Here is a 26,293-nt window from a genome sequence, read left to right on the forward strand (position 1 = left end):
GACTGGACGGATGACGTCCATGTAAAACAGACCTTTGCTATTTATATGACCTACATGGCTGATGCTGCTGGAAATCACTGAGGTAGACACTGCTACTCCAGTGATATTCACTTGCTTCCAGGTCCTGCGCCATGTGTCTGCTTTCCTGCATTGTAGGAGGTTGTCTGCTCAGCACGGGCGAAATTCAGAGCATACTTTGCAATCTCTGAATGACAGCAAAGGGTTCTCTGTTTAGGAGTGGTGGGTCGGTGATGTCATGCTTCCCACCTTGTCCAATCGGAGAACGCATTCATTCAGAGAATAAACGGCATTCTTTAAATGGTGCCCATGCTGAGTGGCTGACTTTATTCACAATGTATCATGCCCAGCCGCTCAGCATGGGACCCAAAAACAAGTGGAGATTACAAGAGTGGAAAGTGTCTACTTCAGTGATTTTTCAGCTTCCAGAGGCATCGGTCAGATATGTTTTTTATATATATACACAAATACACAGTACAGACCAAAAGTTTGGACACACCTTCTCATTCAAAGAGTTTTCTTTATTTTCATGACTATGAAAATTGTAGATTCACACTGAAGGCATCAAAACTATGAATGAACACATGTGGAATTATACATAACAAAAAAGTGTGAAACAACTGAAAATATATTTCATATTCTAGGTTCTTCAAAGTAGCCACCTTTTGCTTTGATTACTGCTTGGCACACTCTTGGCATTCTCTTGATGAGCTTCAAGAGGTAGTCACCTGGCGCAGCACCCCATCACTCTCCTTCTTGGTCAAATAGCCCTTACACAGCCTGGAGGTGTGTTTGGGGTCATTGTCCTGTTGAAAAAGAAATGATGGTCCAACTAAACGCAAACCGGATGGAATAGCATGCCGCTGCAAGATTCTGTGGTAGCAATGCTGGTTCAGTATGCCTTCAATTTTGATTAAATCCCCAACAGTGTCACCAGCAAAGCACCCCCACACCATCACACCTCCTCCTCCATGCTTCACAGTGGGAACCAGGCATGTAGAGTCCATCCGTTCACCTTTTCTGCGTCGCACAAAGACACAGGGGTTGGAACCAAAGATCTCAAGTTTGGACCAAAAGCACAGATTTCCACTGGTCTAATGTCCATTCCTTGTGTTCTTTAGCCCAAACAAGTCTCTTCTGCTTGTTGCCTTTCTTTAGCAGTGGTTTCCTAGCAGATATTCTACCATGAAGGCCTGATTCACACAGTCTCCTCTTAACAGTTCTAGAGATGCGTCTGCTGCAAAAGGTGGCTACTTTAAAGAACCTAGAATATGAAATATATTTTCAGTTGTTTCACACTTTTTTGTTATGTATAATTCCACATGTGTTCATTCATAGTTTTGATGCCTTCAGTGTGAATCTACAATTTTCATAGTCATGAAAATAAAGAAAACTCTTTGAATGAGAAGGTGTGTTCAAACTTTTGGTCTGTACTGTGTGTGTGTGTGTGTATATGTATATGTATATGTATATATATATATATATATATATATATATATATATATATATATATATATATATATATATATATATATATATATATATATTGTTTGTGTGTGTGTATACAGTTGTGTTCAAAATTATTCAACCCCCCAATGCTGTAAAGGGTTTTAGGGAATTTAGTGTACATTTGTAATTGTATTCAGAATGAAATCCTACAATGACTTCTTAAAGAACCATATGCAACTAAAATGACATCAATTGGTTTTGTAATACAGTAGTAAATGTTTATTTTGTGAATTCTTCATTTACACAATTATTCAACCCCTTAAAGACTACCACTCTGAAGAACAGAGGTTCATTGAAGTGTTTCCAATCAGGTATTGAAAACACCTGTGGATGTCAGGGAGCAGCAATAAAGCCTAATAAGCACCAATCAGGCAGCTTTAAAATGACTGTGATACTCGGCTCCTTCTAGACATTTACTGGTGTGGTTACAAACATGGTGAAGTCAAGAGAATGGTCCAGGAAGACAAGAGAAGAGGTGATTACTCTTCACAGGAAGCGCAATGGCTATAAGAAGATTGCAAAGATGTTAAACATACCAAGAGACACCATAGGAAGCATCATTCGCAAATTCAAGGCAAAGGGCACTGTTGAAACGCTACCTGGTCGTGGCAGAAAGAAGATGCTGACTTCGACTGCTGTGCGCTACCTGAAGCGTAGAGTGGAGAAAAGTCCCCTTGTGACTGCTGAGGAACTGAGAAAAGATTTGTCAGATGTGGGTACTGAAGTTTCTGCTCAGACAATACGGCGCACACTGCGTAATGAAGGCCTCCATGCCAGAACTCCCAGGCGCGCACCCCCTTGCTGTCTCCAAAGAAGCATGGCGGGGGGTCAATCATGCTTTGGGGCTGTTTTGCTTCTGCAGGTAGAGGGAAGCTTCAGTGTGTGCAAGGTACCATGAATTCTCTTCAGTAACGGGAGATAGTGGATAACAATGTGATGCAGTCCGTCACAAACCTGAGGCTTGGGAGACGTTGGACCTTTCAACAGGACAATAATCCCAAGCATACCTCCAAGTCCACTAGAGCATGGTTGCAGATTAAAGGCTGGAACATTTTGGAGTGGCCATCGCACTCACCAGACTTAAATCCGATTGAGAACCTCTGGTGGGACTTAAAGAAAGCAGTTGCAGTGCGCAAGCCTAAGAATGTGACTGAACTGGAGGCTTTTGCCCATGACGAATGGGCGAAGATACCCGTAGATCGCTGCAAGACACTTGTGTCAAGCTATGCTTCAAGTTTAAAAGCTGTTATAACTGTAAAAGGATGTTGTACTAAGTACTAAGATTGAATGTCAATTGGGGGTTGAATAAAACTGATAATGATGTGAGCACAGAAAAGACATTTGTGGTTATTTCATTATAAATGTTATATTTGTCTGACCTACATGTGCCTCTTTGATTTAATTGTAAGCAGGATGACTGAATGATCAAAATCAATGTCAAACTTGGCAAAACAATCAATTTCAGTGGGGGTTGAATAATTTTGAATACAACTGTGTGTGTGTTATATATATATATATATATATATATATATATATATATATATATATATATATATATATATATATATATATATATATTTTGCACAATATTCTTTCTATATTTTTGCACATTCGCCTTATGAGTATTATATATTTTGGACTCACTATTCACTATTTGAGTATATATATATTTATATTTGGACTCACTATTCTCTTTGCATTTAATACTATATGCTGATTATTTGTCAGCTCTTACATTTATCTTGCTTATGTGATATCACTATTCCATTAGTGTGATATGTTGCGCAGAATCACCATTTATTTATATATATATATATATATATATATTATACACCGGTAATGAAACTTGGAATAACATGCCAATGCCTGAAATTATTCTTGAATAAGTTGCTTATATAAACTGATTAAATGGACTAACCCTGCTGCGCTCCTCTTCTTCTTTGGTTTGCATTTTATTATGTTCATTGCTTTTTTTTTTTTTTTTCTCTCTTAACTAGGTTTAATGATATCCACGTTCCTGTGAGATTGGAAAGTGTCAAATTTGCAAGCCACTGCTTAATGAACCATCCAGATTTGGCTAAAGATCTTACAGGTAAGTTCTTAGATGGGAAATCTGCTTGTTTTGATTTTTTTAAAGGCCAGGATAAAATCAGTCCTGCAGAGGGTCTAATGACTATACTTCTCCCTTGCAGGTTTTAATTCACTCCTCTTGTATGGCTCACCTGTTTGTACACATGCACATACTTTTTATGGCGTAAGAACTGGTCAGCCAAACTTAATTTTAAGAAGTTATTGGCAGGGTTTCCCTTCTGTGGTGAATGTTTGGTGATGACTTGGACAAAACTATCCAAAATATATCTGGAGGGTAGAGCTCTCTACTTCCTGTAAAGAGAAGGACCAGGCTTCCCTCATTTAAAACCTCAGGGACTGTTTCTGCAGGTGTCTCGACAACAAGGCAGTTCCATTGCCAACAGGGTGCTAGAGCCAGGGGCAAGCCGCAGGGCCAGAAGAAACCCTGGGTCCAAATCTCTTCTAAACCCGACACCAAGCCCTCCTTTTGAGGAAACGCCCCCACTCTATCCAGTGGGGGGCAAGGATGCTGCACTTTGCAGACATTTGGTGTGCAGTGGGTCACCTCAACCGTATTTCACAGTTACAGGCTGGAATTACGGGGGCGGTCTGCCTCGGAGGTTTTTAAAATCCTGCGTTCCCTCAGATCCTCCAAAGAGAAACCTATTGTTAGGCACTAGATCATTTAGTGCATCAGGGAGTGATGATACAGGTTCCTGTATCTGAAACGGGGCGCTGTTTTTTTCTCTTCCGTTCATGGACGGACACATCAGCCTTTGACTGTAGAGACTGGAATACTTGGGTCTCCTGGAAGGAAGCGGATATAACCCTACAGTCAAAGGCTGCTGTGTCCGTCCATGAACTTGGAGAAATGGATTTTACGGTGAGTACAAAAATCCTATTTTTCTGCTCGATGGCTGGTGACCCTGGCTTCCTCCAGGGCTACTCGCATGAATCTGTGGGGGGCTCGGGTGTGCAGAGAAAAAATAAATAGAAAAGACTCCCTAGGAGGGGGTTGGGCAACGAAACTCGGCCTCCGCTACCGACCTCCACCCTCTAACCTTCCCGCTCCACCGTGGGGCGGCATAGATTGTCGGGGTTTTAAAGCGGGTTCGACAGCAGGAATCAGTCGCGGCATCCCCGATGCTCTCACGCCGCTGGTCGGATTCGGCTCCCTCGCTTCACCTGCACGGCCCGGCTGCCATTCTCCAGTCCCTCCCTCCGTGAGAGACATCACGTCCTCGCGTCCATCGGCCCTAGAAAAATTGAAGTCTGACGTATTTAGGTCTGATCCTAGATAGGGTCCAGGCAAGAGTATTTTTGCCACCCGTAAGGATCTGTGCCCTGAAAGATCAGGTGCATCAGATGGGGGCACCAGGCAACCCTCTCTTCGGCTCTGTATGAGTCTTCTGGGAAGGATGGTGTCCTTCGTTGAGGCAGTTCCCTACGCCCAGTTCCATTCCAAGCCTATGCAACAAGACATCTTGTCGGCTTGGGGCAGGAGAGGGAAAATCTTGGGTTATCCCATGTCCTTGCCTCCCCGTCGTGCTTAAGCTTATGGTTGCAGGATTAGAACCCGTGAATGGGAAAATCTTTCCTCCTGGTTTCTTGGCGAGTACTGACCAGACGCCAGGAAATTTGCCAGTGTTTGGGGTTGGCCAGATGTCTATTTATTCAACAACGAGCTACATCAGTTTGTGTCCCAAACAATCTCCCTTTCCTCAAGGCTATTGCTCTGGAATGTCCCAGTAAGTATTGAATATTGGCCTAACTCTGTGTCCTGTGATGTATGATAAAGAAAATGGCATTTTTTCATCATACTTGCTGGTAAAATCTTTCTTTGACTACATCATGGGACACGGGTCTCTCCCCTCTTTTGAAGAATTCGGTGCTTGGTACAAAACTGAAGTCTTCCTGTATGGTAGGGGTTATATAGGGCCAGACTTTCTGTCTAAGACTTTGTCTACCAGCGTCCATTCACCTGAAGATGGCATATAACTCTTGGTAGTAAAAAATCAAAAATGTGCTTATGATAAACAAACAACAATCAAGTGATATATTATAAACAAGGGAGTCCAAGAGTCACAAATGCAACACAATAGTGAAAGTTTGAATGTTGTCACCAACTTCCTCCACCTTGTGTGACCACCACCAAAAAAATAGGATGTACCCTTGCCAAAGAGTGACCACCTATTACAGGGTTTCAACATAGGCTTGTATGACTGGAAAAACTCCCTGTCTGTAAAGAGGTCCGCTCCACAGAAACTCCAAGCCACCACCGAGGGAAAACATCAGGTTTCTTTTACTCCAACCGTGATATCATCAGGTTGATTACCCCAAATGAGAGACAAATGCCACAATAGTGTAAAACCTTTTTACCAGGATTTAATGAAGGTGTAATGCACTGAAGGTACTGGAACACCTCAAAATATGCACGGGACCCCAGTACAGTGGTAAAAAAAGTAAAAGGGAGCAACTGGAAACGCATCAAAAATGCACTGGAACACACCAAAAACGCACATTCAGAAACTCATCCAGAATGCATCTGGAGTGTCTTTTTTGTGGGGTGAACAGCCCTGAAATTAACCCCTCAGTGCCCAACACCTTGAACAATAGCATAAACTTTCCCCAGTAAATTAACTGGTACATTTCTTATCCCAGCACAGATAGATTGCCAGCCCTGCTCAGCTTATTGTATATTTGTCTCCTAGACAGTTTTTTTTTTTTTTTTTTCTTTGATAATAAAATCGGGCGATATTTGTCAACATCTGCCACCAAATAAAGGCCACATTTTATCCTGGGGAAAAAAAACATACTTGGATACATTAATTTCACCCAAAATAACATCTATATAGAGAACACTCCTTACACTACTAACATGTACAGTAGCCACTTTTTTTTCTATGTTGTACATACCGTATTTTGGCTGGTTCAGATTCGGCTTCTGGGTACTCACTCAATGTTCGCCCAGATGTGTCATGTCCTTCCGAAAAAGGCACCCCCGGCAGATAAGGGAACCCCCCCCCCCCCCCCCGTACTGCGCAGGCGCGTCACGAACCTCAACGGAGTCTCCGAAAGTAGCCGAACATGTAGAGCTGTGAGTCATCGGCTCTACACGGCTCCTTGTTGGTGCGCAGGCGCCGTGTAGAGCTAACTCATAGCTCTACATGTTCGGCTACTTTCGGAAACTCCGTTGAGGTTCGTGACGCGCCTGCGCTGTGCGGGGGGGGGGGGTGGTGGGTCCTTATCCGCCGGTGGTGCCTTTTTCAGCAGAACACTGTTCACAGCTTCCAGGAAGTCGGTGCTTGTGGGCTTCACAATGCCCACAAGCAAAATGGAAACTTTCTAGAGCTGATTTTAAAAGTTAATCTTTTGCCTGAAAACAGACAGGGGAGGTTTGAAGTCACCAAACACGTGAGTACTAATTGGTGATCTACAAATACATTGAATGCAAAAAAAAAAAACGATCTGCTGTGAAACCCCCGCTTTAAGTAGTTATACGTACTGTTTTACTCGCATGCCAGCATTCCAAAACTGTTCAGTAGTTATTTCATTTACCTTCAGGCATTGAGGGGTTGATATCATTTATACACAAAAATATTTTGATTTGTGCATATGTTTCTGCAGAGTTCCTGAAGGTGAGGTCGCACGATCCCGAAGAAGCAATCCGGCATGATGTTATAGTAACTATAATAACTGCTGGGAAGAAAGACCTTTGTCTAGTAAATGACCAGCTACTTGGGTTTGTACGTGAGAGAACATTGGATAAAAGGGTAAGCCAGAATGTCTCCTTGTGTACATTGTAAATTTAATGAGGATCACCTTTTAAAAACCTGTTTACTACTTGTACATATTCATTCTGTTTTGTTGCATTGTTTCACTTTTTATATTTTTTTAAGTTATTAAGGTAATATCTTATATCAGGGAGCTTAACCGGTTAAGACCCGGACCATTATGCAGGTAAAGGACCTTGCCCCTTTTTGCGATTTGGCACTGCGTCGCTTTAACTGACAACTGCGCGGTCGTGCGACGTGGTTCCAAACAAAATTGGCGTCCTTTTTTCTCCCCACAAATAGAGCTTTCTTTTGGTGGTATTTAATCACCTCTGCTGTTTTTATTAACAAAAATTGAGCGACAATTTTGAAAAAAATTCAATATTTTTTGCTATAATAAATATCCCCAAAAAGATATAAAAAACTTTTTTTTCCCTCAGTTTAGGCCGACACGTATTTTTCGTAAACAAAATCGCTATAATCGTTTATCGATTGGTTTGCGCAAAATTTATAGAGTTTACAAAATAAGGGATGGTTTTATGGTATTTTTTAGTAAATTTTTTTTTTTTCGTGACTGCGGCATTATGGTGGACACATCAGACACTTTTGACAAATTTTTGGGACCATTTTCACAGCGAAAAGTGCTATAAAAATGCACTGTTGCTGTGAAAATGACAATGGCAGTTAAGGGGTTAACCACTAGGGGGCGCTGTAGGGTGTGTGACCTCATGTGTGTTTCGTACTGTAGGGGGGCGGGGCTGGACGTGTGACGTCAGTGATCACCGTTCCCTATATCAGGGAACAGACCATCACTGCCACAGAGAAGAACGGGGAAGGTGTGTTTACATTCGCCTCTCCCTGTTCTTCAACTCCTTTGACCCGATCACCGGACACCCGCGGCGATCGGGTTCCGTGGTCACGGAGCTTCGGGGCTCACGGCTGGGCTCTTAAAGAGGACGTGTGTATATACGTCCATGTGCCCAGCCGTGACATTCTGTCGACGTATATAGTAGTGCGGCAGTCCTTAAGTGGTTGTAAACCCCCCCCCCCCCTTTTTTTTTTTTTTTTTTTTTTTTTTAACTACAGGTAAGGCTTGCCTTTTTAGGTAAATCTCTTAAACCTGTACGGTTTAGGAGATTATTCCCTTTGCATCCAGCCTCTGTCGTCAGTGCAGACGCTGCCGGGAAGAAGTCTCCCGCATGCGCGGAAGTGACGACATCACAGCTCTGGTCACCCACAGCACCGGAGCTGCGATAACCCGGAAGACACGCAGAGGGAAAATGTCTGCTCCCTTGGCGTGGACTAGGATCACCTGCCGATGTCTCGTTCTAAGGTATTTCATATTGAGCTAGTATGCGGTGCATACTAGCTCATTATGCCTTTTTTGTCTTACAAGTTTAAAAATCTGTGGGTATACAACCGCTTTAACCACATGTCCAATTCAACTTTAGTGTAAACTATTTAGTTCATATTTAAAGCCGAGTTCTACTCAAAAAAAAAAAACTTTAAGTCGGCAGCTACAAACACTGTAGCTGCTGTCCAAGAAGCTTGTGATGTCGGTCCCATCGAGGCTGATCCGTCCATTGGCTCAGGTGCAGGCGCTGCCATTGTAACTAAGGGAAACTGGCAATGGAGCCTTCAGGTTAGCCGAAAATGTGCGTAGAACACCATTTTAGGCTCTGCTGTCCTTGATACTTTTCCAAGGTTTTCCCTCTTCAAGCAGTATTGAAGCCAAAAGCAAACGTATTTAATTGCTGCTTAGCATTTTTTAGAGGTGGCTGCATTCATTTATATTTTAGGCTTGCTTTCTTTTTGGTTTTCATTAGGCAGTAAGTCTGAAGAACAAGCTCTTCTGCAGAAGTTTCAGTTTACAGGGATCAAACAAACCATTTAACACAAGCAGGGGTGCTTGCAATTATCAGCTCTTATTTGTGTAATACTTTTATCCCCCCCCCCCCCCCAGCGTGACCATGCTTAAAGTGGAGGTACTATCAAAATAACAATTTTGCTTTAAACTGTAGCTTACGACTAGAAAAGAAAAAAAAAGACTTCTTTTTTTTTTTTTTTTTTTTTAATCATCTGGAAATGCCTGTTGCTATGCGGTCCCACAAAATCTGCCTTTGGAATCACCTAGGATTCTGACATCTCCCTCTAATGCTCCTGGGAAATGTGTGTCATCATTTCCCAGGATGCAGCGCGTTGTCCAATTATCACTCCACATCCAAGACTTCCAGGAAGTAAGTGCCTGTAGGCTTCACAATGCCCACAAGCAAAATGACAACGGTGTAGATATAGTTTTATAAACTATCTTTTTTGAATATCTATGTGGATCGGCGGCGGATTGTAAAATAGTAAGTGACCAGATTTATATTATAAAAACGCAGGATGAAAGGACATACATTTAAAAAATGCTAATTGTGGTTGGAACTCCGCTTTAAGTCCAAATGTGCTCCTTCATCCAGAGTTGGGCTCTTTAATACATGAGGTGTGTTACTGGCCAGATTTCCAGGTGAAAACAGAGGGGGAAAATGCCCAAAAAAATAAAATTGCACCACGTGTAAGGATTGGTAAACTGCAATATATTACATTATTGTTTTTGGGTGTAATACTGCTTTAAGCCATCAGCTGGAAGATTGTGGAATCTAGACAATTTATCAGTTCACCTTCTAGCAAGGCAAGCCTCATATTCTAAGCACAGGCTGTGACCCTGGGGCATACACGCACTCCTCTCCATAACAAAGCGCCTGACTATACGGTCTCTACTGAACGTACATGTTGCAAGTCCAAATTAAGTTTGGATACCCACGTGCATTGTTGCTTTTAAGTGAGAACTTGCCCCAGCTTTAAGTCCCCTATAGGACTATTCAGAATAGGTTTTTTTTCTCGTTTATCGATACCCTGGCATATCTCCTGTATATACCCCCTTTTTTGGTTCTGGATCTGATTGTCTAATCCCTGACATCATGGAATTGTCACCATAGATGCAATAAGCTCGGATTATTGATGACCATTTTTTATACCATTAAAAGTGATATTTAATTAACTCCATAATATTTTGGCATACTCCCTGAATGCTCGGAGTTCCCTGGATGGATGCACCTACCGCGATGCATTAGACTATGAAACAATATCTATATATTATCAAAAAATCCTGTTTGTCTCGTCCTGAAGAAGCCCCATGGCGAAACGCGTAGGGGACTTCAAAGGATTTATCTACCACCCATGATTTTCTAATCCAGATGGTTTTATTTTGATTGTATTTACTGATTTATCTTTCATTATATCATTGTTATTGTGTAAAGATGTAAAAATAATAAATATATTTTATATATACTTCCGCTTGCCTCAAAGTCTGCCCTTTACTCATTTCTTTGGATTGGGTTTTTCTGTATTCTTAAGCTTTGAAAGGTGTTTCCCCGATGTACCTTTTTTTTTTTTTTTTTTTTTTTTTTTTTATAAATCTTGTTATACACCACCCTTGTCCCTCAAACATTTCTGTCATCCTCCCCCACACAGAAGACTTTTATTTAGAAGTGTCCCTCTGCATCTGTGGTGGATTTACCCCAATCCCAACTAACAAGGCTGCTGCCTCCTCTACATGCGCTGTTTTTGATCTTTTTGAGTACTAAAGATTCTATTTACTCCTTGGCTTGTATGGTACTATCTTGGTTTTAGTGTTCTTGGCTCACGCAAAGTGGGACAATTTTCTTGGACAGGACATTGATCCCACTGGCTCTTGATAAGTAGTTTATCCCCAAGTGACATTTGTACACAATGTATTGCTTTCAACCATTCAGTCTCTCAACATGCACTCTCTCGCCCTCTAGTGGAGAGTAAGGAAAGAAGCAATGATGGGTCTTGCCCAACTATATAAGAAATACTGCCTGCATGCTGAAGCTGGGAAGGAAGCTGCAGAGAAAGTTAACTGGATAAAGGATAAACTTCTGCACATTTACTATCAAAACAGCATTGATGACAAGTAGGTATCTGTTATAAACCTGGTTAAAAGGCTGTGGAAATTAAAGCGGGGGTTCACCCTATCGACAGGAAAAAAAAAAATTTTTTTTCTTTTACCTTTAAATCAGGCACTGTAGCGCGAGCTACAGTATGCCTGTCCCGAATTTTTTCCCCCCATACTCACCTTGTAGTCGTCCATCGAAGATACCGGGGAATGGGCGTGCCTCTGGAGACGGAGGATGATTGACGGCCGGCTCTGGCGCGTCACGCTTCTCCGGAAATAGCCGAAATAGGCTTGGTCTTCACGACGCGTGCGCATAGCCTGTGCGCACGCGCCGTGAAGAGCCGAGACCTACTCCGGCTGTCTTCGGGGAGAGTGACGTGCCAGGGCCGGCCGTCAATCATCCTCCCTCTCCATAGGCACGCCCATTCCCCGCGGGAGCCGGAATCTACGATGGACGACTACGAGGTGAGTACGGGGTTAAAAAAATCGGGACAGGCATACTGTAGCTCGCGCTACAATGCCTGTCTCGATGGTAACATCATGGGATTGTGGGTGAACTACCGCTTTAACATTTGTGCAAATGTGGGCTGCTAGAATGACAAGGAAACAGTCCATTTATAGGATCGCTTGCCTATTTGCTTGGTTTTCTAAGTGGAGAATAAGCTGCCCATGTTAGAAGCTAGATGCTGCTTCATTCTTCTAGAGCAGGGGTAAGCAATCTCGGCACTCCAGCGGTGGTGACACTGCAATTTCCATGAAACCTTGCAAGACTTGGCCAACCACAGTAATGACTCAGAGGTTGGAAGCATGATGAGATTTGTAGTTTCAAAAGAGCTGGTATGTTAAGCTTTCCTACCCCTGTTATAGAGCATTGACAGAATATAAGAACATTTTTTTTTTTCTTTTTATATTTATGGAACACAATAACTGACTTCATGCCAAAAAAATAAAAATAATTGTCAACTAAAGGTTCCTGAGAGTGGTATTTAGAAAGGATTCCCTTCCGATTCCTAAATTGGCCTATGTCAAGGCGTGCTGCTTAGTGGTGACGTGATGGTGTCCAAATATCACCCATCCTAAACCCAAGTCTCCCTCTCCCCTCTTCCAGATAATGTTCCAGCATTTTTTTTTCCTTTTTGCCATGTTTCTGTAGTGAAAAACTGCTTTACTTCTTGCTGCCTGCGCTATAGCCAAAAGAGGGCTACACTGTGGGCCTAAATTGCTGGGAGGGTGTCCATGTGATGCCTGCGTGGCTCGCTCTGGTGATCAGCGAGTCCATGAGACTCGGCTGATCGGAGTAAGGGTCCCCTTACTACGTGATAAGCTGAGCTGATCATGTAATATAAACCCGGATATGGCTTTTTAGCGTGAGGGGGGGGGGGGGGGGGTGTCAGATTTCCGTCTGGAGTAATCGGTCCCACACACACCAGACCCACTGCTGTTAAGTATTTAGGGCTTCAACCTGGTCCTCGCTTCGCATGTTAACCACTTGCTACCCAGGCCAATTCTGACACTTCGCCATTTAAAAATCGTGTTTTTTTTTTTTTTTTTTTTTTCTTAAACTAGAAAATTATGCACATCCCCCTATCTATATTAGTGTATGTATATGTGTTTTTTTTATCAGAGACCCTAGGGAATAAAATGGTGGTCGTTGCAACTTTTTATCTCGCACGGTATTTGTGCAGTAATTTTTTAAACACTTTTTTTTTTTTTCGTGCATTAAAAAAACACTGTAAAGTTGGTCCAATTTTTGTTGCCATAATGTGAAAGATAATACACCAAGTAAATAAATACCCAACGTGGGTCCTTTTGAACATGTTACGCTATGTAATTGCGCACACTCGTGGAATGGCACCAAACTTTGGTGCTTAAGAATCCCCATAGGCGACGCTTTAATTTATTGCTCTAACGTTCGTGGTGAGGCCTCGCGTGTGGTTTTAACATATATATATATATTTTTTTTTACTTTTTATTCCTAGTACAAGGAATGTAAACATCCCTTGTAATAAAAAAAAAGCGCGTGACCGGTCGTCCTTACAGCAAGATCTGAGGTCAATAAATCCTCACATCTCACCACCTAGGTTGGGAAGCCTGTGAAAAAAAAAAACAAGCCTGGCTTCCCAGCCAAGGCAGCGGCATTGCAGAGGCTGGGCGTGACTTTATAACTTCGCGCCTGGCCTCCGAAAGATTAAAGATGTCCAGCGGCCATCTGGCCCACAGGGTTCTCTATGGTCAACTTCTGGCATGGACCTTCACCCTCTCGCTGATCGTACAGGAGAACCACTATGATGATTCTTGCGTGCAGGGAATCGTCAGCTCTAAATGAAGATGTCTGAATGATGCCTGTAGCTGCAGGCATCAGCACTCAAAGTTGACGTTGTGTGACGGGAAGTGGTTTTTAACCAAGTTCTCACAGGTTCATGTTCACATCCCCTGTGAGAGCCATTTTTGGGTGGAAGATCTTGAAGGTGGCTTTGTAGTGAAATTCCCCCTTGCTCTGCGCTTTTGGATTTTGGGTGTTTTCGGCCTTAGTGCTGTTCAGCCCAACCCTTGTATTCGATGCTTTAGGATATCCCCAGTAGTCTTAAAGCGGTGTTCCGCCCCCAAAAAAATTAAAACCGGCAACTACAGATACTGCAGCTGCTGGTTTTTAAAGATGTGACACTTGCCTGTCCTGGAGTCCAGCGATGTTGGCACTAGCAGCTGATGTTTCCATCAGATGTCGGTTGCACTCATTGCGGGTAACGGTACCCGGCAGTGTAGCCTTTTTGGCCTTACGTCGCTAACTTCACTGTGCATGCGCAAGGCCCACTCCCCTCTCCTACTGGCCCCGATGGCCAGAGTAGGGAGCCCCAGCAGTGACGTCAATATCCAAGGCTGAGGCCCCCGCAAGTGGGACCGGAGGGAGGAGGAATTAGATGAGCGGAAGTTCCACTTTAAGTATGAAGTTCTCTGTCATGCGGTTTTAAGATTTTTGGTTAACTCTTTTTTTTTTTTTTTTTTTTAAACTCCTATCCTTGGAGTACATTATTTGGATTACAGGACATGGAGATCTCTCCCCTCTTGTCTGTTCATTGCTTGCTACAAAACAGACTTGTGCTGGTAGGGGGTTCCTACTTTTTGTGTCCATTCACCAGAAAGTCCAGAGCACAGGGTCTGCAATGCTATTCAGAATTTCAGTACAGAAAAGGCACCGTTATGTTGGCCAAACAGGAAGTTAGGCACACACTGAATTTCTGGCTGATCCACAGGTGTTTTCTTTTCTTGCTGTTAAAGAAATGAAACCTGGGGAAATAGGCATGTATTGAAGATTTTTTTTTTTTTTAAGGGGTGCTCAACCCATGACTCGCTGAGTCTTCTGATGTGACAGCCTGTGACCTTAAGCTAGGAAAACGCATGTCAGGGTCAGCAACCTGTTGATCGTGATCTGGGCTTGCCAACCCGCTATTTCAGTCCATCAGAGTGCAGTAAGCCAGCTCTGTTTGCAGAGGGAGCAGAAGCTGCATAAAACAATGCTTTCTCTGTAGCTCCTGTCCCAGGCAGAGTGATACCAAGTGCACTCGGCTTCTAATCCTTTCTAGCAGCTTGAAGAGCCATTGCCAGCAGCTGCAAGTGGAAAAGGTCAGTGTATTTAAACATACATTGGGCCTAAAAGCTTTTGCAATGGGCATATTTGCACCTATAAAAGGGTTAACAACTATTTGGCTGCTTTCACACTGATCTGCGGGTGCAGTGCACCGAAGGCTTTCCTGCAGGTTAGTTGTACTGAGCCGTAGCAGGCTGCAGTATATTGCAATTCCCAGCAGATGTGTTATAAAGAAAAAAAAAAAAAAAAAAACATAAAAAAAAAAAAAAGCCCTTTGCTGATGCCGAGCGGGAGTTTCTAATGGCCGACTTGCACTGTAGCGGAAAGGCACTCTGTACCTGCATAGATAGTTGCTCAAAGTGATAACTGTCTAGAGCAGTGGTTCTCAACCCTCCAAATGCCGTGACCCCTTGATAAAATTTTCCAAGTTGTGGGGACCCCTAATAGTAAAAATTTTCGTAGCGTAGGCTGTCCGCACCCAATGCAAAACAAGGAATTTGCGCCCCTAACCCTTACATTTGTGAAGTATTAAAACCCCTTATGGTACATTTAAGTATGTACCACTCTTAGTTCTCCTTTCTTTCCCTTTTATCTCTCTATCCTAATTTCTTCTCCCCTCCACCCCCTCACTATGTCTGACTTTGTGGTGTCTCGTAGCAGTGACACCTCTACCGAAATCAGGAGATAGGGTCTCCCCCAGCCCCTCCCACTTCACATTCCTCACCAGTCAGCTGACCGCTAGTCTCTGCCCCCCCAGCCATGTTATGAACTGAATGGGCAGGGCGAAGAGGCAGAGTGGGCGGCCGTGGGCTCCAGGGACTGCCCTGCTGGGTGGCTGCAAAAGAGGTGCAGGCTTCAGGACCCCTGGTGACCCCCTGGCAAATCATCATTTGACCCCCGAGGGGGTCCCGACCCCCAGGTTGAGAACCACTGGTCTAGAGACTACCTTAATTCTTTGCAATCTTTTTTTGAATTCAGCTGTTAGTCTTTTATCATACTGATGTATTTCAAAGTTCTAGACTGGGTTGTTGCATAGAAAATGTAAATCAAGCAAATAATTGCTTGTAGGTCTAATGGTGTACTAACATTCTCTCTCTCTCAGGTTACTTGTAGAGAAAATCTTTGCTCAGTACATAGTTCCTCACAATCTGGAAACAGAAGAAAGAATGAAATGTCTCTATTATTTGTATGCAAGCCTGGACCCTAATGCTGTAAAGTGAGTGATGGTGCTCTGTCATTTTGCATAATGTAGCAGTCATACAGCCTGTGTACCTGGAACATTGAAAAGGCTAATCTTTGTAGCTATTTCAGCTGAGTTTTTTTTTTTCCTTTTATATAAACTAAATGCAAAACTTTTTGGGAGTTTTGGACTGAGTGGAGAGGTATTGGAACGCCTGTTGCGTTTTTACTGTTGTCTGTGTCCCAGTTGGGGAGATTCATCTGCTCTACTTGTCCTGTTTGCTCTGTGCACCAAAAACTAGCTTAAAAAATAAATAAATCGCTGGACAGTTGTGGAGTGGAAATTTTCCCATGGGGGCACTAGTTTTGTCACTTTGGTGGGATTTCCTCACTTCCTTTTTTGGCTTTGGGGCAGGAAGTTGAGGGAAATCTACCAAATGGAACATGAATGGCAAAAATAACCTGACGGGTTATATAACCCTTCCTTAAATCTATAAAAAAAAAAAAAAAAGTTTTGCCCTTAGTTCTACTTTAAGCTTGTGTGCATATTCAGATGTTTTTATTCTTTAACATGCGTGTAGCATAGTTATGTATTTTGATTTTTGTCTATATCCAGGGCACTAAATGAAATGTGGAAGTGTCAGAATATGCTGAGAAGCCATGTCCGGGAGTTATTAGACTTGCACAAACAGCCACCTGTAAGTTCATATTAATTTATATCCCCAGTCTTATGTTTGTCCTGTTAAAGACTGATAAACCGGTCTTTAAATAAATGGGCAGCTGCCATTACTAACCTTATTCTGCAAATACTTGGCATCTACCTGTAGTGCTGACCCACTGGTTTCACGTGTATGAATCACTGGCCCGAAAATATGCAGAATTTGGAGCATGAGAGAGATTCAAAAATGTGTGCTCAACAGCAGCTCTGAATTATAGGAGTCGTGATGTAACTTTCTGACTCCCATTGCCTCCCTGTTGGTGCTCCTGTTCCTCTTCTGACACAAGAGAACCACTGGGCCATGGCAGAGCAAATTGTAAAAAATATTGTGTAAATGTTTTTTGTTTTTACAGGCTATACAGCAAAGTTAAGAGTAGGCAACATATTTAGGAATACTTGTAATTTGCCTTGTCTTCCACTTTAACCACTTGAGCTCCAGGTTTTACCCCCTTCATGACCAAGCAATTTTTTGCTGTTTTGCACTGTGCTACATTAACTGGTAATTGCAAATGAAATTTGTATATCTTTTTTTGCAAATAGAGCTTTCTTTTGGTGGTATTTGTGCACCACTTTTTTTATCGTATAAACGAAAAATACCGAACATTTTGAAAATATATTTTCACTTTCTGCTATAAAACCTATTCATTCAAAAAGTAAAAAAAAAAAAACATACGCAATAAAAGCAATCTATGCATTAAGGTGAAAAAACATCTCATAATGCTGCCCCCCCCAGCCCCCGTTATACTTGCCTGACCCCTCGAAAGTCCCTGCGCGGTCCCGAGATCCTCTTCGCCGCTCAGCCTGGCCGCTGATTGGCTAGAGCGGATGGATTGAGAGCAGTGCAGCCATTGGCTGGCGCTGCTGTCAATCGCATCCAGTGGAGTGGCGGTGCCGAGTGATACAGTGAGCTATGGCCGCTCGCTGTATCACGGGAGCGCGCCTGCAATTACAGACCACCATGCGTACTCTCGCATGACTGTGGAGTAATTACGGGGAGGACCAGAGACGGCCGCCGAGGGACCCCAGAAGACGTGGATCGGGGCCACTCTGTGCAAAACGAACTGCACAGTGGAGGCAAGGATAACATGTTTTTTATTTTAAATGAGAAAAAAAATTCTTTTACTAACGCTTTAAGCTTAGAGGTCAAATTGCATACTTATGTTCTCTGTCTAAATGTTTCTTTCTTTCCTGCAGTCAGAAGCGAACAACACAGCCATGTTAGGGAAATTGATGACTATAGCAAGTGAGTATTTGTCATTTTTGCCACAACTGTATCATTCAGCACAGCGGTCAGGGTTACTTTGTTTTTGTTTTTTTTATTCCTACTGTTCATGCCTAAATAGGGAGGAAAATATATGGACAGTCGCACTCCAATTTTTTTTTTCGGTTGCCTTTATTGGTAAAGGGATAAAAGAAAGCACTACAAGTCACGGCAAACTATGAGATACACCTCTAACGCGTTTCGCACTAATGTCTAGTGCTTAGTCATAGCTGATACTATACTGTTCATGCCTGTTCATGATGCCAGCTTTGGCACTTTATGCAGTTACTGCAGATTTGTGTAAAGGTTGCACTACGTAATGTGTATTGTTCATTTGCAGTCAGAGTGATGGTAAATCCAAAGTATCTTGCTTATACAGTACAGGACAAAGCACTTGTGTTTATAGAGCATGTTATATGCCACTACCTTCAGGTGATTGCACCCTAACTCCACCCACTCTTTGGGGCTGTTTGTTTTTTTTTGTTTTTTTCCTAGCGTCCCTAGGTTAAGTAATTCTGCTCCTAATGGAGATGTTGCTAAACTAATTTTATTTTCATTTCTACTACATTTGACACTTCAGTCAAGATCTGTGTAGGATTTCTTTGAAAACCCCTTTGCTCTTCTAGTGCCTTTTGTGTATAACCCTGAACCTGCTTATTGCTTTGAAGATATTAAGGAAGGAGAAGAGGATCCTGTAGAGGAAATTTCCTCTTGTGCATGTTCTAAAACACAAGCCAAGGCTTTACACGATATGCTTTCTACTGTGAACTCATTGATTCAATGTGTACTAGTATTTGCCTAGCAGTACCAGAATCGCCTAAAAAAAGAAGAAAAAAAGCTTCTATGGGCACTAAATGGCAGACTAACTTTAGAAAGGTTTTTCTTTTGTACGGGCTAGTTAACTGTGCTTTGCTTGAGGATTGGCCAAATCCGGAAAAGGTGTTTCTTCCTTTAAAACTTTGGAGTTATATCCTATGAAAAAGGAAATATAGTGGAAATGTTATTTTAAAAAAATGGTCCGTTCACAACAAGACTATCCTCATTTGAGGGTATTCCCTCCGAAGGATTACGTTAATGAGATGCCTAGGAAACAGAGTGAAATAAACTTTTGCGCTCGCTGGTTCTGCCTTTACAAACGGCAATTGCGGCTACACCTATTTGTCAAAAAGTCGCTTACCGGGCAAATAAATAGAGAACACAATTCTGTATGAGGACCATGTTCTGCTAGAACAATTGAAGCTCATGCCTTTGGCTCGAATTTTTGTGTGGATGCCCTAGAGCAGGAGTGCCCAACCAGTGACCTGGGGGCCACATGTGGCCCGCAGAGCACTCTGATGTGGCCCGCGACCTCCTGCTCTGTGATGGCTGGTTGGTAAGTTCAGATTGCAGGTTGCCGACCTGCCATCCCAGAGCATCAGTGTTGTGAAAGAAGCTGGCGGTAGAGGGAGCAAGCGGCTTTCAGAAAGTTCACCACACCTGCAGTATATAGTAGATGTCTATGGCAAAGTGCAGCTAACCCCTGGGAAAACCTCAGGTACACTGCGCCGCACCTACGGTGTGGGTAGACCGCAGACCATCACTGTAAAAGCAGCCTTGGGCCCCTTTCACATGATCGGTCCGACCCAATTGGACCCTCTATTCACCTCTATGAAGCGGCAGATGTAAAGAGGCTTTTGTCTGTTTACACCCACCTACCTCCAATCCAATCTGTTAAAAGAAAAACAGAAGTGGATCTGTCCCCTTCCATCTGATTGGATCAGAGGGCCCATAGAGTAGATTAGGCTATGTCTGTTTTCCATATGCAAACTGGACACAGACCTGTCAACTGCACACTCCACTCATTCTGGCCCACGAGTGGTTACCAAGTTGCTTAAGTGGCCCTCGGCCTTCAAAAGGTGGGAACCCATGCTCTAGAGAATGTACTGCACTAGATCTCTGTGATAACACTGCTCTCTGTGCATTTGTTGGCGATGAACCTGCATGCTAAAAACATCTTTTACACATGCATTTTGATGGTGAACACCTGTTTGTGTAAAACAATTATGAAGTTAGCGGGGGAAGTTACTTCTACTGCCACAAACGGCCTATGCCTACTAGTATCATGGCTATTGCCTCTTTTCATTTAAAGGGGTCTTTTCCCTCCACCCAGGTACTAGGGTTGCCACCTCATCCCTTTAAAACAGAACACATATGAATTACACAGGTTCTGTGGCTGATTTAATCCAGGTAAGGCACCAAATGAGTCTAATTACCACCTTAATTAGCCACAGAACCTGTGTAATTCATATGTGTTCTGTTTTAAAGGGATGAGGTGGCAACCCTACCAGGTACCCAAGTCAAAAAAAGGGTTCCCTCCTTTCCATCTCATGCCTAAACAAAAGCTCATCCTGGAGAGCTGGGGGACATCTGTTGACATTTTGCGGCAATATGAATCGGATGTCCCAGACCTATGGGTCCAGTCGTTTGTTACTACAGGTTTCCAAAATAAAACTGCTGTATCACGGGAGCGTGCCCGCAAAAGATTTCCACCATGCAAACTCGCTCGCATGAAGGTGGTAAGCTCTTGCGAGAAGGAGCCGAGACAGCCGCCGAGGGACCCGAGAAGACAGGGTTCGGAGACACTGTGCAAAACAAGCTGTACAGTGGAGGCAAGTATAACATGTTTGTTTGTTTTACAAAAAAATAACTTTTACTTTTAGTGTTCCTTTAATCATTATTGTTAAACAATATCACACTAGTGCAGATGTGCACTCTTTCTCCCTCCCTGTTTTATGTACATACAACTAGCATACACATATGTAGTATCTGTGCGATCGTTGGGAGCAGGAGAATTTATTATGAGTTGTTCTTTGGTGGTATGTTATGGTTGTAGCACGAAACTAAACTTTTTTTTTTTTTTTTTTTTTTTAAAAAGTTGTGTTTTTTTTTTTTACTTTTTTGCGACAGTTTTCCTTTTGATAAGAAAACAGGCGCTATCCATTTTCCACCAAATGTAAGGCCAATTTGTCCTGATGGAAAAAAAAAGTATATTCCACCTGGTTGCAGAAAGTCCAGTTTTACTAACCCGTTTCAAAAGTTGAAAAATTGTGGTTAAGCATTAACATTTATTTTGCCTTTAGGCACAAAAGAGTTAAATGAACAATAGCAGGGATCTTTTAATGCTTGATGTTGAACATGTCATTTGAACAATCCTATTTATTGTAATGTATGCCAGTTGTGCTATTTAAGAAAAAAAGCCAGCTTGGAATTCAAATTCTACCTTTCTTATAGAGAATTTACCAGATCCAGGAAAAGCACAAGATTTTGTCAAGAAATTTAATCAGGTTTTGGGAGATGATGAGAAATTGAGGTCTCAGCTAGAGATGCTCATAAGCCCAACATGCTCCTGTAAACAAGCTGATGTTTGTGTGGTAAGAAGCTTTAATTTCAGATTTAGTTGCATGCTTTTGCTATACAGGCGGTCCCCGGGTTACAAACAAGATTGGGTCTGTAGGTTTAAGTTGAATCTAAGTCTGAACAAATACTTTTTTTTTTTTGTCTGGCGCTACACTTAATTTTTTTATTTTTTAAGCTTTTTGTATAGCCTAGGGAAGGGTAAACACCCCTGTAATGTTTGTTTTGCTGATTGTGCTGTGCCCCTGTTCAGAAGATTTCACCTCACTTTCTGTCCCAATGACGATTTGATTTAGAAAACTTTGGGTTTTTGTGAAAACAAGCCTTGATGATAAAGCATCAGTGGATACACCTTTTTCCCCATAATAACTTACAGGAGTGAATTTCCCTTCCTAGGGGTAGATTTCCTCACTTCCTGTTGTCTCGCTCTGTTTGTAAGTCAGATGTTTGTAACTAGGGGGTCCGCCTGTAGTTATCAGAGAACATGGACATCCCAAAATATGTATTGACATATGTTTTCTTGTTTTACGTGTTTTAATCTTAGAGGGAAATTGCCCGGAAACTTGCTAATCCAAAGCAACCTACAAACCCCTTTTTAGAAATGGTAAAATTCTTATTAGAAAGAATTGCCCCAGTACATATAGATTCAGAGGCTATCAGGTATGTAATTCTTTTCCATGCATTCAATTCGTTTTATAAGAATTTCTGTTCAGGGATGTTTTGGATATGCTGATATTTAAAAAAAATATATATATTTCTCCTTTGTATAAGATGCTTGCTTGGGTCTGTGTATATATTTTGACAGTTGCTGTGGTTATATTGGAATATTTTCAAATCTCAAAGGAAATGTTGTGTGTGTTTTTTGGGGAATTTGCTTGTAAGTAATTGGCAGATGTCTTTTTGTACATGTTCCCCATCTTATGCTTTTTATACTGTCTGTTTCAGTGCATTGGTGAAACTGATGAATAAATCTATTGAGGGTACAATAGATGATGAAGAGGAGGGTGTGAGTCCTGATTCTGCAATAAGAGCAGGATTAGAATTGCTAAAGGTAAACAAAGTTATGCAAAAATGTCATGGGCAGTGAATTTAAAAAGAAAACTGATTCATTAGTGTGTGCTATTGTAGTAGTTGCCGCCCAAGTATAGTAAAATGATCTAAGACGTAACCAATCCCTAAAGCATGGCTTGTGCAATGGTTTGGTTTGGCATACTAAGCATTGGTCCTTTCAGGGCTACCTCTCTAACTGCTTGCCCACTGTATACCTTTCTTATATGTTGGCAAGGCGTTTCTGCTGTGCAGGATCACATACCAAATATGTGAGTGCACTTCTGGGTCTGGGGCTTACATGCTCCCACTGTGATTATACACAGCTGGAGCTCATTTGCGTGTACCACGGACTCTGTCCACCAGCACCCACCAATCATTGGGCAGATCGCCTTTCTGGCTCTCTGCCTATGTAAACAAGGCAGAGCGCTGTTCTTGTAGGGAAGGCATTGATCCTGTTGTGTTTCTTTGATCGCCCCTGATGTTAACCCCCCCCCCTCCCTGCCAGTGTCTGTGCAGTGACTACATATTAATTTCTTGTTTTGGCACCGATCACTGTATTGGTGTCGCTGTTCCTCCAAAGTGTCAGTGTCCCGTTTTTGTCTGCTGCAATATGGCAGTCCTGCCAAGTCGCTGATCCCCCTCCATTACTAGTAAAAAAAAATATCCATATATATATATCCCATAGTTTGTAGACGCTATAACTTGTGTGCAAAACCATCAACATGCACTTATTAGTTCTAGGTTGTTGAAAAGTCCTTGGATTTAGACTACATGAAGATGGGGGGGACCCATTTTGTTCCCTATGCCCAGAGCTTTTTGATTCAATATCCTGTCCGTGTGGGACAAAGGACAGGAGTCTGGATCGGCCAATTCATCTGGCTTCCAAGACCAGCTGTATTCTTAAATGGTGGTTATCGAAAGATCTTTCCATTTGACTTAGTGTTCTGGAGAAACTTTTGGTTCAGGGAACATGGTCGTCAAAGTAGTGTACATTGCTGATTGACATCCTGAAACTTCATTGATTCGACCTGAAACTTCACTGTCTTCATGTTGGGATGCAGACAGGCAATGCAACTGCGGTGGCATATGTAGCGCTACCCCTGTTGGAGTCGCTTAATTTCAGTCAATTACACTCATCCCCAGTAACATCATCCCCCCCCCCCCCCCCCCCCCCGATCCCCCTCTTCACCCAGGAGTTATGATATTTTATCTGTGGTTGGGGAGCTCAGATGTGGCTGCCTTGCAGTTCAGGGTGACAAAGCCGTTGGGGCATTGTGGTGCCTGAAACGGGTACTTCTGTCCCTGCGATGCCTGAGTTAACCCTTGGTGCCCCTCCCCCTGCCACATCTGCTAAGGCGATGTCGGCTGTCCTGGTGGCGTTTTCTCGCCAGGTTTGAAGTGGCTAGTGGCCAGTTGGGGGGTAAAAATGCGCCCCCTCCCTGGCCTGCTTCTGGGGATGTCTCTGACACGGAATCGGGCTCTGCTATTGCTTCTGCCTCTGGTTCTGTATTGTCAGGTGATGCGGGCTTAACCCACGCGGGCAGTGAGGATGACTCTGCTTCAGGGTCGGTTGCTGCTAAGGAATTGTTGGAGCTCTTATTTCTGCGGGCGTGATACTCAGAAACTTGAGGATACGGCAGGGGCACCTGATGTGCCAGTCCCTTTTTGGGTCCCGCAATCCGCCACGCACCGAAAAAGTGTTTTCCTAGTGTCCCTTTTTTGGACGGTTTGTTGTACAAGGAATGGAATTCCCTGCAGGCAGTTTTGCCTTTGCGACCTGTTATCCCTTTGAGGAGGACTTTTTTTTTAAAAAAAAGTGGGTCTCTCTTCTATCCGTGGACCCTCCCGTGTCCAGGTTGAGCTAAGCCACCACATTGCCTGTGGAAGGGACTCCTGCTTTTAAGGACCCCGCAGATAGAGTGGAGATCTTCTCATTGGCTGACTTTGACAGCAGTGGGAGCCAATGGCGCAGCGCTGCTGTCTCAGCCAATGAGAAGGGGAGTCTCGGGCAACCGAGACAATCCTACAACATCGCTGGGTAGAGGTGTCTCAGGTAAGTATTAGGGGGACTGCTGCACACCGAAGGCTTTATCTTAATGCATATAAGGCATAAAGATAAAAAACGTATGCATTTAAAACCTCTTAGAATTACCAATGGGCAGATCTTCGACCTCCGCATTGGCCGTTCTGTTTTAAAGACACTCATTCTAACCTTTTGTACAAGGTGCCTCACAGATTTTTTTCGGTTGTGCATCCCCCTTTGTTCCAATGGTACCTTAATTGGATCTTTTGAACCTTTCCAAGGGAATCCCTTGCTGCTGCTTAAACAACATTGCAATTTTTTCCATTGCTTGCTGTGACACTGGGGCTTTGCTGAGCTTTGAGGGTTCATGCCTGGCCTTGCAATTCCTGCTTTTGTTGGCCATTGTCCATTCGCCTAAGGCGATGGCATAACCCAAGTAGTTATGAAGTGTACTGTGTCCTGTGATGTACTCCCAAGAACAGCATTTTACAGGTAATGCAAAAATCCTAATTTTCTTTTCTTTGGGGTTATGTTTCACATGTCAAAGTTTTCAAATTTTACTATTTTATTATCCTAATGTGTGATTTTTTTATTTTATTTATAAAATCGATCACTTGCTGTTGTCTAGCATGTGAGGTAGCGACAAATGCACTAATTGTGTGATAATCTGATGCTTAGGTGTTGTCCTTCACCCACCCGACTGCATTCCACTCTTCAGAGACCTATGAATCATTACTTCAGTGCCTTCGCATGGATGACGATAAAGTGGCAGAGGCAGCAATCCAGATATTTCGCAATACTGGGCACAGGATTGAAATCGATTTACCACAGATACGATCGTAAGACTTCATTTAGCATTGCTTATATCAGATGGGTTAGAGCAAAGGGAATTGGGTTATTTTGAGAGACAGCCTTGACATCTAGGTCTACAGCACTTATTAAAGAAAATAATTCTACAAATCAGACAGCGCATATAGTGAAAATGTATAACATAAGCGATTATTGAATAAGTCCAATCAAAAGGGGGGGGGCTGGGCTGGGCCTATAAACAATCTTTAAAGAAAAATTTGTACCGCTTCTTCTTTATTACTACTTCACTAATAACTTGTGTTATAGATTTACACTATTTTATTGTATTGTTTTAAAGGCATGTTGTGCACTTTCACAAGTTGAATTTACTTGTTTATGGGTGATAGCCCAAAAATATATTAATGTATTTCAGAAAAAACAGACTTTGATATAATGGCACAGTTCAGTCGTTACTGTGTTTGTTTGTTTTTTTCTTTTCCAACACATTTAAGGGCTAGTTTACACTTGCTGCAAAACATGGCTTCGGACACGCTTTGTTAATGCTCTCTGAACGCCAGTCAAAGCCCCTGTCACTAATGAAAATGGTTAGCTTGCAGTCCTTGTTTACACCTGCTTTTGCTTGGTGCTTCGGTGGCTCTTCAAGAGAGCTTTGCCATAGTCTTGTATGGAGGCTTTGAAGCACCACTGAAGCTACATGGGGTATAATTATTGAAGCAAAAGCAGGTGTAAACAGGACTGTAAGCTAACCATTTTTAGTTGACAGGAGCTTTGACTAGAATTCAGAGAGCTTTAACAAAGTGTGTCCAAAGCCTTGTTGAAGCCGAAGCAAGTGTAAATGAGCTCTTAGTAATTCAGTTGGTTATGTGTTGGCTGATGCACCTCAGCCATGTTGCTTCACAAGTATGGCTGTTTCTTAAAACCCATCTTGTGCTTTTTTTTTTT

General features: G+C 42.6%; 1 protein-coding gene across 5 annotated transcripts in view; it reads left to right on the forward strand.

The window, feature by feature from the left end:
* The window catches only part of PDS5A (PDS5 cohesin associated factor A), a 150,955-nt gene that overhangs the window by 59,858 nt on the left and 64,804 nt on the right, over nt 1-26,293 (forward strand). For all 5 annotated transcript variants that reach the window (XM_040335080.1, XM_040335088.1, XM_040335085.1 and 2 more), the window contains 10 exons: nt 3,525-3,619; nt 7,225-7,370; nt 11,198-11,349; nt 16,020-16,133; nt 16,713-16,794; nt 18,009-18,057; nt 21,346-21,485; nt 22,013-22,128; nt 22,414-22,519; nt 25,220-25,380. In XM_040335080.1, coding sequence (XP_040191014.1) covers nt 3,525-3,619; nt 7,225-7,370; nt 11,198-11,349; nt 16,020-16,133; nt 16,713-16,794; nt 18,009-18,057; nt 21,346-21,485; nt 22,013-22,128; nt 22,414-22,519; nt 25,220-25,380 — 1,161 coding nt within the window. The remainder of the gene's footprint in view (nt 1-3,524; nt 3,620-7,224; nt 7,371-11,197; nt 11,350-16,019; nt 16,134-16,712; nt 16,795-18,008; nt 18,058-21,345; nt 21,486-22,012; nt 22,129-22,413; nt 22,520-25,219; nt 25,381-26,293) is intronic.

This window comes from Rana temporaria, chromosome 1 (assembly GCF_905171775.1).
Source record: "Rana temporaria chromosome 1, aRanTem1.1, whole genome shotgun sequence".
NCBI lineage: Eukaryota > Metazoa > Chordata > Amphibia > Anura > Ranidae > Rana > Rana temporaria.